The following is a 19124-nucleotide window of genomic DNA, read 5'->3' on the forward strand; positions in this document are numbered from 1 at the left end:
CTTATAAAGCACGGCCAGACTGTTTAAACTGCTTAATCACGGTCGTAATCACGGTACCAGCCTGGCCAGTGATGCCGGTCAGAGAATTCTAATGCCATATTTCAAACACTTTTCTGGAATCTGTTCCTAAAGTTAACGTAAATGAGACTCTTAAAAAACAATGCACAGAAGATGAAAAGCCACATGTCTTTAATCCATTCTCTTGAGAGTCCTTGAGGTGGTGGTGATTCAAGGAAAAAATATGTCCTCCCCCAGGCCATTCTTCAGGAGGTGAGGTAGCCTGTCCAGGTGACAGCTGCCTCTCCCTGTGCACAAGGGTCCCCCTCACTGTGTGGTGCACAAACTGTCAAGCGGGAGAAATTTCCCACTTTTCCGGCAATTCTCTGCAGCAAAAATCCCTGTACTCACAGTGCAACGTGGGGGCTTCAGAGAACAAACCATCACAGCGTATTTGTCATTGTTCGACAAGGAGCCTCATAGTTTTGGAAACGGGGAACGGTGCCTCCACCATGTTTAGGAGACATTTTTTATAAACCCCGTGTGGGGGGATCGCTACACACAATACAAACTTCTGATATAAACACTCCTGGAAAATGGGGTGGTTTTGTTTCCCCCTGACACTCGGCCAACAGTGTGGAGGAATAAACTCCCGTAAGTTAAAGTGTGATTAATGCAGTCGTTATTTTTATCTGAAATATTTAAGGGAGTTGGTAGGAGACCCTTATCTTCTTCCTCCCCTTTTACAAGGAGGGGAGTTAAAATGCAGGGCCCTGGTTCTGCGGGAGCAGCCCTGTGCTGGCGCGTCTGAAATGCTTACGCGGCACGGAGCCCGCAGGTCACTCTGGCAAACGTCCCAGATGCTCAGACTTCATTTTTTTTCCTACTGTTTTTTAGCTCAGCACTAACTACCGTTAGCAGACATAAAACTCTCTGCGATTCTTTCTTCAGAACTAGCTACAGGGAAACTACCAATTATAGCCAAGAAACAGTCTTTCAAATACACACACACATTGTAATGTGGGCTGGAAACCAATTGGAAACTTTTTGATTTGCCCTTTAAGGCCAGAGGCAGGCACTTAAGGCAAACTCCTAAGACGTTTTGAAGAACAGAACAGTTATTCTAAATTTAGCATCCTCACCAGCCAGTTGGCATATAAGTAATAGAAGATTTAAAAGGAAAGAAATTCAACCTGCAGTAACAGAAGACAGAGCTGGATGAAAAGAAGGCCACTGACAGCCAAACACCTTCCCGAAGAGATGCTGAGGAATACAGAGTGGTTCCGAGCCTCTCCCCTACATACCTGCATCCGAGGTGGCTGAGGCTGACCGTGAAACTTTTACAATTGCTGACTAGACTGTGAATTCCCCAACAGGAGGCATCCTGTCTTTTCAGTGGGAATCTCCAATATTTAGCGACTGCCTGGCATCCAGTAAGTGCTAAATAGATGCAGACCCTACAGGTGAACAAGGTAATGTGTACCTGTGTGTGTGCACATGTATACGTTCACTATGTAGAGAAGCTTCTAGACGTGCAGATTAGCAAGAGTCTGCTTGGGTGGACTCAGTGTTAGTGAGTGGACCAGTCTGATGTGGAGGCGGAGGCTGAGAGGGGCTGGGACCCAGCTGCCCCTGCCTGCCTGTCACTACTCCCTCCACGCGTACACATTCTCTGCTGGTGAGCAAAAGAGATGCCGTTTATGGGTTTGTTGTTTTGTAAGCCACACTTCAAAATTAGATGCATGTAATTGAGTTAAACCTTAGAAAGTCTCAATGAGTATCCAAAAGCATCCACGTCCCAGATGGCTGGCCCAAGTTGGGGAGCAGCTATGCGATTTGCCTTGAAGAGCCAGCAGGTTGCAAGCTTTCTCAGCATGAAAGGGGAACGAGGCTGTGCTGAATTACTCATGTACAACAACACAACTGGAGTTATGTTTATAGAAACTGCTCTCACATCTTTGTTGGCATCTTGAATAACTTGCAGATAATTCAGTTGATAAAGAACTGAGAGTCCAAATACAGGCTCAGTGGGAGCTGCAGCCAGCTGGGGCCCCTCCTGCAGCATTTTTTTTCTCACCCCACTTGACGGAGCCTAGAACTAAACATTAAATTCCACTACTTTTTTTTCTTCTTTTAATGTTGCATTAATGAACCCACTCCTCAAAAACCATATCCACGAAGAGGAATCTTGTAGTGTTCAGTTTAAGATTCCAGTCGATTTTAAGTTAATTTGAGTTGATGACATTTGTCTCCCCTACTGTTCTTGGACTTAACATCGAGTCATCAGACCTTTAAAGCAAAACACACACACATACACACACATAAAACCCTCTAATTTCTTTATTAAGCACGGATGGTACTTAGTTAAGAAATAATAGCTCCATTAAGAACTAAAGAATGGTTTTCAATTGTACAGTTCTGTGCCACAGTCTACAGAATTAGAGGTATAAATAATAAAGGAGGGAAGAGGATGTGTTCCAGATACCAGCGTGAAAAAAATTAAACAGTGAGTCAATTATTCCCGAGTTTATAAGGAAGATGGGGTGAAACTGGGCTAAGTTAACTGCCGCAAGACAACGCCCTCACCACTTGCCACGTGGCCCTGCTCATGGTGGGCCCTTGAGAAATACCCAGGTGGGAGAATGTGTGGGCTCTTTGGGGGGCAAGGAGGGTGCTGGGTGTGGTGATCTGAACACGTTTTTCACATAAAGACAAAAAATTCCACTTAACAATGGGAAGTAAAGAGCTGACAATGCAAGAGACCTGTTCCCAGTTCAGCGCGTATAAACTGTCAGCCACTACGATGGAGCAGGGGTCCTCAACTTGTTAAACAGGGGGCCAGTTCACTGTCCCTCAGACTGTTGGAGGGCCTGACTATGGGCCCCTGGACGAGTCAGCTGCTAAGCAGCCCAGGCAGGCGGCAAAAATACCCGGCGGGCCGGATAAATGTCCTAGGCGGGTTGCATGTGGCCTGTGGGCCGTAATTTGAGGACGCCTGCCATGGAGCCTTCAGGATTTTTGATTCTAGGAAAAGGTGCAGAACAGCAGAGCTCTGAGCACCAGCAGCAAGTTCTTGATGGAAACAGAAAGGAGGGGATGGGGGTTGACTGGGAACCATCTCAGGAGTCTTCAGCTTGGTCTGTGGTAGACAGGACACAGCTGAGCTTGCATCAAGATATTTTTGTGCAGCCGAACATGGTGATTGTGCTGCAAATATCATAAAATGCCAAAGTCAACCGTTGATATCTTCCAAACCATCCATCCCTCTCACTTTACAGGTAAGACTGCTGTGGCACAGGACATAAAAGGATTTGTAGAAAGGTCGCAGCGTGAGACAGTAGCAGAAATAGAGCCAGCAGCCAGGTCTCCCCTTTCACTCACTTAACACACTTACACGAATGTTTAACTATCTGCAACTGGGTTGAGCTGTGTTAGTATGTTAGCATCATTTCCCTGGTGCCTGGAGATTTTTTGAGAGGATTGATATTTTTTTAAATATAACTACCTCGTATGAAGAATTGTTTTTTAGAGAGTCCACTAATCAATTCATCCAAGTATAAAAATCTCAAGCTGGGTTCATATTTAGCTTTTATAGGGCTCCTTTTAATCAATAAAAAATTCACTCATCTACCTGGTTTGCTATAGTACAAGCAAATGTAGTATTTTCATACCCCCCTTTTCTATTTTTTTGAGACAGAGTTTCACTCTGCTGCCCCAGGCTAGAGTGCTGTGGCATTATCAGAGCTCACAGCAACCTCAGACTCCTTGGCCCAAGAGACCATTTTGCCTCAGCCTCCCGAGTAGCTGGGACCACAGGTGCTCTCCCCCCTCCCCCACCATGACGCCTGGGTAGTTTTTCTATTTTTAGTAGAGATAGGGTCTTGCTCTTGCTCAGACTGGTCTCATGAGCTTGAGCAATCCTCCCGCCTTGGCCTCCAGAGTGCTTTTTTTTTTTTTAAGAAACATGAGCCAAAGTTTTATTTGTTCATTTCTTGCAACTGAAGTACTCTTCAATGATGTCCTTGGCCTGAGATTCTTTGCCATGGTCCTCAACTACTACACAACTGTACCCAACCACTTTACGAGGTTTCCCCTGTCAACTTTACAAAGGCCTCCCCCTGGCCCTGGTTTCTCACTGTCATCAACAAAGGACCTCCACCAACTTGACATACACGGGCTTGTCTCAGTTGGATGCACACAAAGCTCACAGAGATGGGCCTGACACTAGACAAAGGTTTGGCAGTTTCGTGGATTCCACGTGCAAGGCCGCTGTGGATGAGATGGTCTTCACCACTTCTCATAAAGCAGTGTTCCTCATTACACCTCCAGCAGCAAGGCCTTCCTCGGCCATGGTGGCGGGTTGCAGTTGCAGCTGACTCTTGAACTCACTGAAGCCTCTGCCTCCCTGCTGCTTGGCCACAGCAGGGAAAGAGTCACGCCCCCTTTAAATTACTAATGAATGGTTCTCTACCTAACATGAAGAACAGGGGTAGGAAATACTGTCTCCCGTCACAGGAAAGTTTATATTGCAAATATCACACACAAAATTTCAAATCCATAGAAATCAAAAACAAAGCACAACAGCCCATCAGCGTGCTCAGTGCTACAGCAGCAATCCTGCCTCCTTCTGAGCCACCGACCAGACAGGTAGGGCCACTGTCCTTTCCTACATACATCAGGAAAGTGATTTTTACTAGTCTGGATTTTTCTTTTCTTCTTCTTCTTTTTTTTTTTTTTTGCTGCTTCTTCTCTGGGCTGGGTCCAAAGACTGACAGTACCCTGGTCAGCAGTTACTCCAGCAAAGGATATTTTATTGACTTTTTTTTCTCATTTCCATTGCAAACCTTTTATCACCGGGTTTGAATGGGCAACTGCTTTGCCAAAAAGGGATTGATAATAGTGAGGGCTGCTGTGAAGAGGCCAGTCGGCCGGCGAGGAGTGCTTGCCAATGCAGAGTGGTGATGTCTCCGTGGTGGGCTGGGCTTACCCTTCAGACACAACAAAGAACATCTGGTTTATACAACCTCCGTGAGAAGCTTCCGTACACGAAAGTCCTCCTTCCCAGTTGAACAGAATCACACCTGGACACAACTGGTTTCTCTCTCAGCTGAGCTGGGCTTACTCACTTTGGAAAATGTGGTCTCAAAAACAAGAAACTATGGCATTATGTTATTGAGTAATTTAGTAATTTATTGCAATAGAAGCCACAAAGTCAAGAGTTGAAAACACAATACTTCACTATTGTCCTATCACCCAGACTTCTCAGAAGTAATCTCGGTACATGGAGTCCAGTGTTCAACTCAGTTGCTTGGCTGTGAATTATGCCCCCAGGCTGGGTCTGCCACCAAGGTGGTTAAGTGCAGTGGGTGAACATGCAGGAGTAAACTGCGATTCTACGGTCCACTGCAAGTGTGGGTCTCCTGGATTTTTGCCATCATTTTTAATGAAGAAAAGCCTTTACCTGACAAACATTTCTTCAGCACACGTACTACGCTAAGCTGCAGAGATCCTGGTTCCCAAACCAGCCTTTCATCAGAAGCTCCTGGTGAGCCTCTGAAACTGGTTTCTTTCACTTACTGGGGTGTCATCTTGGGCCAGACAGGCCTGGAAACCCTGGCTTGTTTCCTGATGTCAGGGGCCTTCCTATCCTCCCTACCTAAAGCATCGTTGTACCACACTCCTTACGGGACAGGGTAACCTGCTGTAGACGATGAAGTTTTCCAGGAAGGATGATGATGGGAGCAGGCCTGGAACACGCTTCACCCTCAGGACACACGGAAACCCTCCCCAGGAAGGTGGGTACCAGCAGGGAGATCAAACTCACAGCTAGCCTCTGGCTTGCCTTACCCAGGATTGCAAAATGTGCTTTCATCAAAGTTAAGCTTTTATAAAGAATGTTTGACTTTTCTTTCTCCCTGGGATGTGAAGAAAAATAAGGTGTAGGTAGGAAATTACTTTGCTTAAATGGAAACTAGATAAATTTGGAATTAAGTGCAAGAGAACGTTTCACTCTTTCCCTGTCCCAGCTAACTCTGTAGGAGACCAGACTGTGCAATTCGGGCACAACTAGAGACGTTTTCTATGCGAGGTGCTTAGGGTTTTGTAAAACTTTATTATAAAGTATTATTTGGGAAATGTCAGCTCAGTGGTTTCATAGGGAAGCTAACAGGTTTACGGCCATAGAAAAATTAATATTCACATCACATGCATGTCCCGAGGTGAAAAGTGGACACGCTGTGTCCAAGGGCAGAAGTCTCTGCATAACTTTGGAGAAACAGAGTAAAAGGAGGCAACTTAAAATAAGAAACAAAACTGAAAGAAAAATGAAAACAAAAAAAAAAAGAAGAAAAGAAAAATACTTTGAAGGCGCTTTTTCCATAGGAAAAAAATATTTTATTTTTTTAAGAACAAATTCAGTTTGAAACAGACGTGGAATGTGACTTCACGGATTTCATCTTCTGGGGCTAACTGCAATGTGGAACTAAAGCAGATTTAAAACCTATGACAGGCTATTAAAATAAAACAAAGAAAGAAAAAAAATTATTTATAACTCAAGCATAATACTGTGTTACTTACAAATTGGACAACGAAATTTTAAATAAATATTCATGGTACATAATTACGGCACAAATATGCAGCAATTTGGCAACCTTTTATACCATTTTTTCCTCATTACAGTGCAAAGGGGAATCACACTGCCATTAAACAAGCTGTAGCTAAATACATTGCAAAATTCAGATTTTATACAAAACATCTTGCTTAGACTTTATAAAAAACCAACATTGCTCTATGTACACAATCTGGGTAAGAAAAGCCATTTCTGTCTTGTTTTAATGTGTATTTTTATTAAAAAGGTGAATAAGGCTACTGTAACACCCCAAATCCATATACAGTAAAATCTGAACCTATTTACAGCATCTTCACTTAAACATGATGGTGCAAATTCCAAAGTCAGGTGACCAGGGATGCTAATACAAGCAAGGCAATTACAGTAACTTTCAAAAGCTGAACCAACTTCAAATAAAGGGACAGTTGGTAGATTGTCATATTCTGCACCAGACACAAAACAGACGCACAGAACACTTCAACTGGTTGTAGGGAACTTTTTATCGATCCATCTGATTTTTCACAGTTTCGCATAGAACCAAAATGTAGCTGACTGATGATACAGACATTTGATTTCATTAAAATCAGACTATTTCCCATTTTCCCCCTCTTGCCCCTCTCCCCCATTCTAAAAAGTAACTTTTGATGGCTTACAAGGGAATCTCATCTGAACGCACAGAACGGAGAGGCTGGGGTGATGGAAAGAATTACATATGTACTGTGACTAGTCGCCATGGCAACCCTCCACAGAAATATGATATAGATATATATAATATATATTGTAGATATATATTATACATATATGTACACATGTATGCCACACACCCACTCATACGTACACACACGCACTTTGGACCAACATCATTTTTCAGGTTTAGGAAATAGGGAATAATAATTTCTGTGACAACTCATCTCTGCAGGTACTCACCGGAGGTCTGAGAACCTCCAAATGCTGTCGCTACATTTTTTTTTCTTCCAATTCAGAAAGCAAAGTGTTACCATAGTAACGGGACTATGTTAAAGATGTCTATTTTGCATAGCACATAAAAAAGTAGGTTTCCTGTTTTCTCTTCTTTTTTCCCAGAAGGGAAGGGGTGGGGGAGAAGGAGAGAAGGGAGCCAAAGTCAAACTCACGAGTGAAACCCCCTCACTGAGACCCGCTGGACGCTAGAGCACACTTCAGCCCATAAGGCAAGGGAGACCCCGACACGGAAGAGAGCTGCTGGCCCGCCGGTCACTGTTCCAGACGGGCTGCAGTAACCCCATCTCCTGGCATCTGGGGCTTGTATCTCCTAGTCTGCAGTTAGGTGAGATGCCTTCAGAGGACTCTGTTGTATTTGTATTTGTTTTCATTATTGTTATTGTTCTAGAGATGTTGTTTTTCCCAGAAGGAGTTGTCCAATTTGTTGTTTTTTTTAAGCACTGAGCCTTGGGGCCACTTCATTGCCACAAATGAATTTCACATCTTCTGGTGTGTACTGTGTGCAATCTTAAAATATATATTAGTTAAAATCTTTCCTCTTATATCCCTTGTGTTCTATATAGCTATTATAAATACGTCCTATCTTCCTTCTCCCCCTGGACATCATAATTTATTTCTGTCTTAAGGACCCTAGGAGGCCTTCCGTGACCGTGACACAAGGCCGGACGCCCTGGCCTCCCTCAGTCCCCACACTGCAGCCCTGGTGGGCACAGGGCACAGGACAGCACCGTCACAAACCAAAGTGTCCTAAGGCTCAACTGGGGAGGGGGACTTCAGAGGAAGGGGGATCTGACCTACCTTTTATAGATGAGAATTCCTTAATAATGTCAATGGTGACGGAATTACAGCCTGTTTGACCTTTGGCTTTTAAACGTCTAGGTCAGGTTTGGCTCTCTGCTGTTCTCCTAAATGCTTTCCCTGTGTTTTATAAAACGTGATAAGTATAGCAGCTGAGTCTGCTTAACACATCAGCCGAAGCAGACGGACTCTCCCACAGCTCGGGAGCCGTATATCTTATTGCCAGTACCACGACAGCCCTGCTCGGAGATACCACCAGCGGCCCACCTTCTCCCTTCCCTCCACGCCAGTCCCTTTCCCAACAGAGTCCCTCTTTGTCCCATGGAAAGAGGGACTTCCTCACCCAACCCCATAGCATTGCTGTATAACAGTGAATTCCTCCCAACGCACTGTGACCCACTGTGTGTTACTGTGGCTCCTATTTGCCTCTTAAATCCTACTAAAACCAAAGTGCTACCTAATTGTGTGTGTGTGTGTGTTGTTTTTTTTTTCCTTTCCAACTTTCTAATTCAGAGGCAGCAGCAGCATCGAGCCAGCCCCTTCCCAGCCCCACCCGCCCGCTTCCATGAACTCCCGAGTCTTCCTGGGCTGAGGGCCTGGCATCCGGCTAACTGGCACCTTATGGGCAAATATCCTTTCTGGACACGCTACCCATTCGACTGAAGCTGTTGTCGCGCACGGCTGGGGCAGGGGACGCTAGCACGATGTGTTCCCTGGGTGAAGCGGCGTGGAGTGGAGGAAATCCGGGGGAGAGGCTGCAGGGCCCTGGATGTCGGGAGGAGTGAGACAGGACTAAACTCTAGAGATCTTTGAAAACTTTCATCAGCCCGAGGTCCATATGACAGTGCAGTCCACGCCCGGGCGGAGGTGCCCCCAGCCGAGGCCGCCTTCCTAGGCGCGTGCCCGGGACGCCACTCACGGCTTGGTCTGCGCGAGAGCCTCCTCCTTGGTTCCAGCTTCCAGTGCGTGTCTGTGTCCACCAAGGCCGAAACTACAGACTAGGTAAGCTGTCCAGCTGCACGGGCTCTGTGGAGGAGGAGCCGCCCTGGCCCTGGCCGTGCGGCCGTCAGTTCGCCAGCACGCGGGCTCGGGGACCCTCCGCGGGCCGCGCGGGGACGGGGGTCTCCTCCGGGAGCAGGTACCGCCAGGGTGGCCCTCAGACCTTGTAGTAAATGTTCGCGGGGCTCTGAGGAGGCATCTCCTGGACTATGTACACCGGGTGCCCGTAATCCCCGCTGACCTTCTCGTAGTGGGGGCAGAAGACGCTGTCCGCAGTCCTCAGGGGGATGATAATATCGCTGGGCTCCGAGCCGTTGTTGTTGCCGCTGCGCTTGGGCGTGGCCAGCGTGCTCAGCGACAGCGTGGTCGTGTGCTGCGGCGAGTGCTTGCGGTGTCTCCGGCGGTACTTGAGCAGGAGGACCACCAGCGTGATGATGATGACGATGAAGATGATGCAGCCTGAAGCTATCCCGGCGAATAAGGCCACTTCGGAACCGAGGATATTGTTCCCCGAATGTCCGGCGCTGTTGCCGTCCGTGCTGGAACCTGCGAGCGCCGAGAGAGAAAAGAAAAACCGAGATAGTCATCGCTGTCCCTGAGCCCACGGGCTGCCTTTGTGACCCTGAAACACGTGGGAAATGAGCAGGGCCAAAGAGCTAACTGTCTCGCCGCGAGCCACTGACGAGCCACGTACCCTCCTCTGACGGCTAAATGCAAAGGGCAGGCGCACGATTAGTGTGACGGGGATGCGTCCCCGGGCCGAGCTTTCAGGCCACTCACAGCAACACAGCTTCCTCATCCCGTGTCCTCATCCACGTCTGCCCACGCCAGCCAGCCCCTGATCCTGCTCCATCTTTTAACCGAGGTAGCCTGCCTGGGGCAGCAGCAGGCAGGAAAAAAAGGAGTGGCCAATCCTGTAGGTCAGTGCCTCCCGCTCCAGTGGTCTGCTGACCTCTCCCTCTTAGAAAGGGAGTTTCATGTGCATCTTCAAACGGCCGCCCTTCTGAGGAAGAGCCCCTGCCTGCGGGCACAGCAGCTCAGAGCAGGAAAGGAGGGAGGGGGCTTGGGAAACTGTTCAACTGTAACTCGTTTGTATTATTTGATTTACACTTAAAAAATATATTTGGAAGGCAGCAGAAACTCTCACACTGAACAGACTGCCAGCCCAAATGTTAAGCACTAAAAAATTGCCTGGCATCATTATATTATCCATTTATCAGTTTGTCACAAGAATTTGACACATCTTGTCATTGAAAGTTAGAAATAACAACCTCCCTCCCTGACTCTTGGAAAGAGACGGAAGTTTGCCACAGATGCTAGAGTCACACAGCCACCAGCCCGCCAACCGGGCTCGCTGGGCCCTACACCACACTGCTGAGTCTGCTCTCCAGCTCCTGTGTAAGAAATTCATTAGCATGGCAACAAACACATAGCTGTTTGTTCCAAGACCCCTGGAGAAAATGAAGTTCCATGATGGCCAATTTTATCTGGTATTCCACACTTTTGTCAGCAATCTGTTTAATATTTTATTTTACATGGAAAAATGTGAAAAAAAAAAAACACCCTAACAATAACCACTGAAAAACATGCCATTATGCACTATTTAAAACTGTTACCATCTAAAATGTAGAAGAGGATCAATTAGGCTCTTGTGGATTAGATATAATTAGATGAGGGATTAGCACGTTAATTATATATACATTAACATCAGCTTTAAGCCGGTGTTGACAACCAGCTTGATAAAGTGTCAGCCAATGAAAACTTGGGTCTGACAGAGAAGTACTAATAATCGGCACTCACATCTGATGAATTCTACTCTTTTGAACGGAAGACTTTCATGGGAATGAATTATTTTGTTCTTACTGAGTATAATTAATAATGATTCACAGACAGCAAAGGTTACTAACATGTCTGTAACTACTAGTTATTCCTACTGGGGGAGAAGTACTTTGGGTCCATTCCACCTGTTGAGATACTACCCAGAGTGTGGTACCCACAGCCCTACAACACACAGAGCATGCTGCTATACCTGGATTTGGTTTTACAAAGGGACTTGTTGTGGAACTTCTTCCATTTGTACCAGCTTCTAGTTCTGGACGTCTGGTTGGATCATTATTCCTGGTTGACCCAGCAGAACTTGCATCTATGTGAAAAACAAATGATTAATCACGGCACAGACATCTGACAATATCTAGCTTTGGGAGCTGCATACATATCTCAAGAGGCACGAATAGCAATGAACATAAGATTCTTTATGCAAAGTACTGTGAAATACAAGAATATAATTTTTCTTTTAAAGCAAAATGGTTATACTAGTTATTTCAGAGGTTTAGATTGTGCGGCCATCTGTGGGAACTGTAGGGATTCTTGCACTTGGCAGGCAAAGCATTGCAGATGACATTTCAATTTAACTGAGCAAGTTGATCGACTACTATACCAACTTCTAATTAGAAGAATAATTCTTTCTTTCTGCACAATAGGTTTATCTATATCAGAAAAGGCACAATGAACAAAACTCTTCTGTAGTCAAGATTCATAAATGAGCAAAACTGTAGAAATGTTTAGTTTTCATTCTAGATATTCTGATTTGTGAACCAAAGAGGTATTTTGCTTTTTTAAAAAGAAATATCTATCTCTATATACATAGCAAGCAATAGACTTTCTACCTGGCTGACCTTAACTCTTAGAGAGATCTCCAATGAAAGAAGCTTAGTGCATTGACTTGAGGGAATCTGTCAGTGGCTCAAGGTACGGAGAAGGGTTTGCTTTCAACACTAAAGAGAAGCGTGAATGAGGTGAGTGTCATCAACTTGGGTGCCACACTAGCTGGGGGGCTAAACCAGATCACAGTGGCTTCACGAAGCAGCAGATGGTCTTTACCTTGTCCAACTTTCATGAGGATCTTCATGGCTCTTGTCTGGCACACCCCTCCCTCCTGGTTATCCAGGCCCTCCAAAGACCCATTTGATGTAGCTGATTAAAAATAAGATGGACAAAACAAAAAAATAAAGAAAAATCAGGAAATCAATAAGCCAAGTTTACATGAACATGAAATGTCTGAAAACAATTTGAAAAATAATAATTCACTCTTAGTCACAAGTTTTCTGAACGTATGGGATGCTGAAAGCCAAAAAGAAAAAAAAAGAAATAAAGAAAGATGGATGCTGAAAACACTGCCGCCTGTAAGCTCTCTGGTTCCAAATTTACTGAGGCACTTTCTCCTTCCTTCACAAATGACTCATTGAGTGTTTGGTCTACAGGTAACAGGGACGGCATATTCCAAAGAAAACCAGTGACACTTTGGGGTTTGGGGGCCAAACTCAAAGGAGCAAAAGAGTTAACACGGGCATTTTGAAACGCAGTAATCATCACCGGACACCTGCTTCCTCCACTGCAGATTTCCTGCTTCAAGAACAATTAGCTTGATGCTCTGTTTGTCAAGCATCCAAGTTCGGTAAACACTAGACAAGGAGCCTCCCACAGCCCTTTTCTTCTCTTTCCAGCCTTATACATGCTTAAGAAGCATACTAGGATTCAGGCCTTTAAAAATCTGACATTTTTCCTTCCATGATTTTGTAAAACCCCAAAGAATGTTATTCTTGCCAATGTCAACCTCAGTCAACCTCTTCTACCAAGCTACCTGTTGTAAGAAAAGTCTAGCTGACTAGAGGGTTGCACACACACCCACCACTGAACCCTCCCACTAACCCTAACCCTCTCTGGGTCCTATGGCACCCCAGACGGATTGGGTGGGGAGACTTTTTAGCAACCATTTGCCTGTTTACCAACTCGACTCCCTTTCCATCTCAGCAGTGAGGGGCAGGGCAAAGGACACTAGCATTCTACCATTCTCAGCATTTTTTTCTTTTTAAACAGCTTTAAACACATTCTTGTTCTGTCTCTTTAGAACTGTGAGTCCTCTGAATAGCTCTGTAACTAAAGCTGTAAAGAGAGAGGGTGCCAGGTACTTTAATGAGGAACAGGATTTAAATTACAGTTCAAGTTCCAGAATAGAAAAGAAGGTGGAGAATGCTAGACTTTTTCATTCCCCTCAAGTTCAAGGGGCAAGAAACAAAAGTGTTTCATATACGTTTCTGCAATTTAAATCAACTTTCTACTGAGATTATCAGAGTCTCCTCCCCTAACATTGTACTTTGAAAGAGACTGGAAAGGAATACCTCCTGGTAACCCTATATGCCAAAGACAGTCTTTTAACTGGGGCATTTACCTTCCCAATAGTACAACAGCACAACAGCAAACAAGTTCTCTACGCGTTTATAGTAGAAATAGGCAGCCCATGGATAACTGGATTAAGTTGAAAAATAAGGCACTTATATTGGTTTTCTTGCATTAGTAACTTTTACTTTCACTGTTTTCCTTAAAACAAAGACTGTCTCTTCTAGGTATAGATGTGCCTCTGCTTCTCTGTCTCACTCTTACTCCTTCTTCTGCTATTGCTGACAGGAACTTTTTCCTGGGAAACTGGGTGATAAATGCCATAATAATAATTTTTTGTGGGGGGAGGGTGGTTAAGAAGTACACAGTATCTGTTTTAGACAGTTGAGAAAATGCTTGGCAGCTAAGAAATCTCAAGTACCTAAAAACTGTGTATGCTTCTGTGAATCAAAAGAAAAAAATGTGTTTTTCCATTCTGCCTCCGTCCTTCTTTTCTTTTCCCTCCCTCAAACATCTGCCTACATTTCCAAGTATCCTTTCCTCCTCAGAGCTTGAAACAGCCTGGATTTTGAGCAGATTCTATTCTATTCCTGGATGGTTTCAGAACAGCACTAAAATCCTCAACTAATTGTTTAGAGTTGTTTCATTTGATTTTTCTTAACAATTAGATTATGTCTTCATATAGAATAAAGCGGAAAACTTATTTCTCTTTTTAGTTGCTAGCTTGAAATGTTTTAATTTAATTCAAGTGGAATCCCAGTGTTTTAAAATTCACATGCATGTAAAGGCCATCTACATACACAACTGCACCCAAACTCAACATTCAATGACCAACTTTCTCTTGCTAAAAGTTTCAACACTAAACCAAAAATAAAAAAAGAAAGGGAGAAATACAGATTAGTCCACTTAAATCTTAAGTCTTGGAGACTCAGATTCCAAAGAAAAACCATTAAACAAACACCAGAAGGGCTCCCTAGGACAAGCATGGAACAGCAGGCCCACCCCTAATATGATTCACAACTGCATTTGCACAAGGACAAACTACCAGTGATTCTTATTTTGTCAAACTGGAAGCACAGGAGGCACACATAATTTGAGTGACTTCTTTTTTTTTAATTTGTAGATCAGTGCCTATTCTGAACATCAATGCATCAATGCCTTTGTGCAGCGCTCCCCAGGCTGACCCAAAATGATGTCTGAACAACTCCCAAATATATATACATATATATATAAAGCTCTCAAAATGATAAAATTAAATCTATAATTTAACATCCACAGACCCTAAGATGGTTGAAGGAAATCTGTGTTGCATAAGCATGAGACTGCTTTGCTCCTTTACAAACGGAAACTGCTTTACTTCTTGCTTAAACACACACACACACACACACCACGCACGCTTTCAAGTCTTAGAATTGGAATAAAAGAAAATCTATAGCTGCTGCCTTTGTAGGTTCCTCTGAAGCCAGGGCCTTGCTTGTTCGGGGGGAGGTGCAGTGAAGTGGGGGAGGGTGAGTAAAGAGTGTGCAATACTCTGCGTCAGGACAGTTTTCCTGCTACTCTGGAGACCGCGGCCTTTCTTTTTAAGTCAACTTGCAACTTGCAAAGGTTACTGGAAGATATTGGAAAAATTCAGTACTAATAATGTTAAAATAGCCTCCCAAATGTGTGGCTGTTTAAGAAAGGGCTAACTTTAAAATGCTGTTACATGTTTTACCATGATAGGGTTTTTTTGCCATGACTTAGGAATAATCTAAGTAGTCACCAAAAAGCCTGTTTTAAGACCTTAGTGCCACTGGAAACGTCAGAAGGTAAACTTTAAAACAAGTATAATTCAGGATGACTTCAATCTATGCCATGTTTGATATTAATATAATTTCCCATAGGGAAAATTAACTCCCCTCTTTCCTCCTGTGTCCCCGTCAGGGAGTATAATTCTAATTCTAGAGGTCCCCACCCTGCCTTGAACAATGACACAGCCTAGAGTGAACTCTGAGATAAAACCATGAGTGTTCTGATTTCTCTTGCAACAGTCAGTCATTAAGAAGCTTTAAAAGCCTTACTGGCTGATTTTGAAAAATAACAAGAAATTGTGAATACTTGGAAATAAAATCTATTTCTACTTTAGGAGACAATTTTGAAATTATTTTTATTGTTCATTTGAATTTATTGGGATTTCTAAACTTAGAGAAAGAGCAAAAAATAGTTTTTCAGTCATCATACTGAGTTTTTCTTTGTGTCTCTCTACTGGTATTACCTAATGCAGCCACAATCATAGTATCACCAAACGGATGAAATGGTATTTAGAGAGACAGAAAAAAAAATAGCATTATACCTCAGCTTTTAGCACCCAGTTATTTTTTCCCCCTTGTTTCAATGAAAAAAAAAAATAGACTTTATAAATTTAAAAAGCACTAGAAAACTTTTATCCGTTTGGGAAATAGGCTTAATAAAGATACACGTGCATCTTACAACTTGCTTTTAAAGCTTTAGCGGGGCTCTGATTGCCAGCAGTGAGTATACAGAAATCAGTGATTTCCCCCCAGGCAGGGCCCACTTTCCAGTGGGTGGAGATGGCTGCTTAGCAAAAAAGTTCCCAGAGTTCACGTGATCTGGGTGTTCTGCAGAACATCTAAAAGTACACAGCAACGCCTGTGGCTGCCCATGTATCTGTACCAATACTTATCTGCAGTTCTCAGTTACTAGGAAGATGACACTGGTTATGTGAGTAGGAAAAGAGAGAGAAGAGAAAGAGAGAGAGAACAAACCAGTGAGCAGTAAAATGGGCTGAAAGGGCAGGTATACTCCTGGCTATGTTTTTTAGACCAGCCTCACAGAGAGGAAATAGCACCACATTTAACAGGTCTTCACCTGATTGTACTGCTATGCTCCCAGGAGGGGAAGCTGAGCTGTGTTTAGTCCAGACCTTGGTAAGAATGTCCTAATCAGATGGAGAATCAAACTCTGGATTTGTACTGATCCATGTGGGTCATTAAAAAAGCTTTGAGATGCACAAAAATCAAGAAACATAAAATCCACATGGATGGGAACAAATGAAGCCCTGCCAGCTAGACCAATAAGCCAAGAAAGCGGAACTGTGCACGGGTGGATCAGAAAGGGCTCTGTGGGCTGTGTCTCTGGGAAGTGAAATAATGGACCACAACACAGTCTGTCTCAAAACTTTCTTAGCGACCCATGCAAGGGTCTCATTCACGAAGCAGTTAGGAATGGGGGGAAGTACAGTCCATCTTAAGGAAAGAAAGGAACATCAAGAAATACTAATACGATGGAGGATTTGTCAAACTATTTTAAAATACAGCTTATTGACATGAGGCCAGGATGGGATGGAAGACTGAGGGACACAAACTTGGAAACAAACATATCAACTTCATGGAAGAAGTCCTCCAGAGAGATAGCTCATAAGCATCCAGTGTCGGGGGCCCCCAGAGCGGTAAGAGTGAGACCCTTACCATGAGGAACTGCGTAGGGCTGTGCACTTGGCACAATGCGTGCTCATCTGGCCAGAAACAGGAAGCATTTCATGAAGCTCCTCTGTGTGTCACACTCTCCTTCTGCTTCTCTTTTTGGCCGTGTCATTACACACTAGCCCTGCTCATGCTGAGTCCTGAGGCTGGATTCCTACTCATTGATCTGCTTAAGCTCAACACAGACCTGGGGAGACTAGAAGCCTGTTCACTAGCAAAGTTTTGAAGAGCTAAGAAAAGAATAATCCTGTAACAACCCAAGAAGCAAAGCTATGACTTTAAAATAAACGTTAACACACACCAAACTAATTACTGTTTTCTCATAAACCTGAGTGTCTGCCCCCCCCAAAAAAATTGATAAACAAGGAAACCAAATAAAATATAATTACTTTAAGTGAACACACAACTCAGGAAGCTAAGATCTATCTACTTATCCTCCTGACATTTCAAATGCAAAACATGTGATGCAAATTCAAAACATACTAGAGAAACAGGGATTCGATTTCTAGAAGTCAAATTAATGTAGCTTAATGCCTTGAGTTTCACACTTTTCCTTTAAGATATAACCTAAAAGAAAAGTTCTAAACATAGAAATTATAATGTTCCCTGAATGCTAAAAATGAAATTCCATTTCTATAAAGTTAATTAATAAAAACTTCTGAAACAGGAACATCTTTACAATGTGCCAAAAGGAAGAAGAAAAATGTATTCCTTTCTTCTATCCTTTTCCCATATCTGTGTTTTTTTGCTGTGGCTTTACGATAAAAGAAATGAGGAATGTTACCACGACTTTCCAAAAGCATCATTATTCTTGTTTGGCTTAATATTCAAAAAAGTTAAATCACACAGCTTTTCATCCGTTAATACCAAATTTGCCTTATCTTAGAGCAAAAGTTTTCTGGTGTACTTCTTTAAATGACCTCAATTCAAGAAAGAAAAACATAAAGAAAAGTATTTTTTAAAAGAAACATATTCACCAACGTTAAACAGAAAAACAAAAGCCTCTATTTGATGAGATAGTCCTCAGGGACATTTGATGAACTCTTATTTGCAGATGGAAAACTGTTCACAGCTTGAAAACTGTGCAAACTTTCAGTGACTTCGGAGGTGTGAGTTTCTCTCCCCCAAATCATAGTTCTAGTGTGACAGTGAGAATCCCTTGAAGATACCACACTGCTATGGTTGTGTTTTGAAAATGTAAAGCAGGGCAGCACCTGTGGCTCAAAAGGGTAGGGCGCTGGCTCCATATGCCAGAGGTGGCGGGTTCAAACCCAGCCCCCGGCCAAAAACTGAAAAATAAATAAATAAAATAAAAATGAAGTTATAAAAAAAAAAAAAAAAAAAAAAAAAAAAAAAAAGAAAACGTAAAGCAGTAAATCATGCATTCAGAAGTATCATAAAAACTGGCAAAGCCTCCATGACTTTTTTATACAACAAAATTAATTAGTTTCTCCACTAAACACAGTGATCTAGAAACAGTGAATTCTAAAATGGAGTCAGAATTTTTAGACCTTCCCTTCTGTTTTTCTACCATTAACTAGGTATCAAGTACAATGGATGCTTTTGGATAAATTTTATTTCTTTAATTTGAAATACTCGTCATGAACAATAATGGGACATCCTATAGACAGCTCAGAAGTAAGAGAAGTTTTCAAAAATGTTAACAACTTTGAAACAGCTTAGTAAGCTGTTTATGTTTGTATGTGCCCTTAAAAGATTTCAGTGACATCTCTCACTTAGCCACTTTCATTCAGGAAGAGAGGATGCAAGGGGACTTTGCAGACCGAGTCTGCAGATGGCATCACGGTATCTGAGGCCCGACACTGGGCAAGACCAGCATGTCCACTGCAGAGTCACAATATGAAGAAATAAACACCTCGTCCAGAGCCCAGGGAATCCTGTCACCACTTAGTCAGAAAGCCTTTTAATTGTTAAAAACTGTCTGAAGATTGAGTGACCATCTGTGAAGTTGCTAAGAGCCATGGTTATCTTTGACAAGATGGGCCTGAAAAGTTACTGGCTACACACACACAGTGTGAAAAAGAAGAAGGAAAAAAGCAGTGAAGACAAGTCCACACGTGTGC

At 43.3% G+C, this 19124-nt stretch overlaps 1 protein-coding gene across 1 annotated transcript in view; it reads right to left on the reverse strand.

The window, feature by feature from the left end:
• Positions 1–8944: 8944 nt before the first annotated feature.
• Positions 8945–19124, reverse strand: part of EFNB2 (ephrin B2) — a 42695-nt gene continuing 32515 nt past the window's right edge. The window contains exons 3-5 of the mRNA XM_003789613.3: positions 12263–12355; positions 11412–11525; positions 8945–9928 (exon numbers count right to left, since the gene is read on the reverse strand). Coding sequence (XP_003789661.1) covers positions 9540–9928; positions 11412–11525; positions 12263–12355 — 596 coding nt within the window. The 3' untranslated portion in view covers positions 8945–9539. The remainder of the gene's footprint in view (positions 9929–11411; positions 11526–12262; positions 12356–19124) is intronic.

Source organism: Otolemur garnettii, unplaced genomic scaffold (assembly GCF_000181295.1).
Source record: "Otolemur garnettii isolate 467f Iridium unplaced genomic scaffold, OtoGar3 scaffold00034, whole genome shotgun sequence".
NCBI classification, from domain to species: domain Eukaryota; kingdom Metazoa; phylum Chordata; class Mammalia; order Primates; family Galagidae; genus Otolemur; species Otolemur garnettii.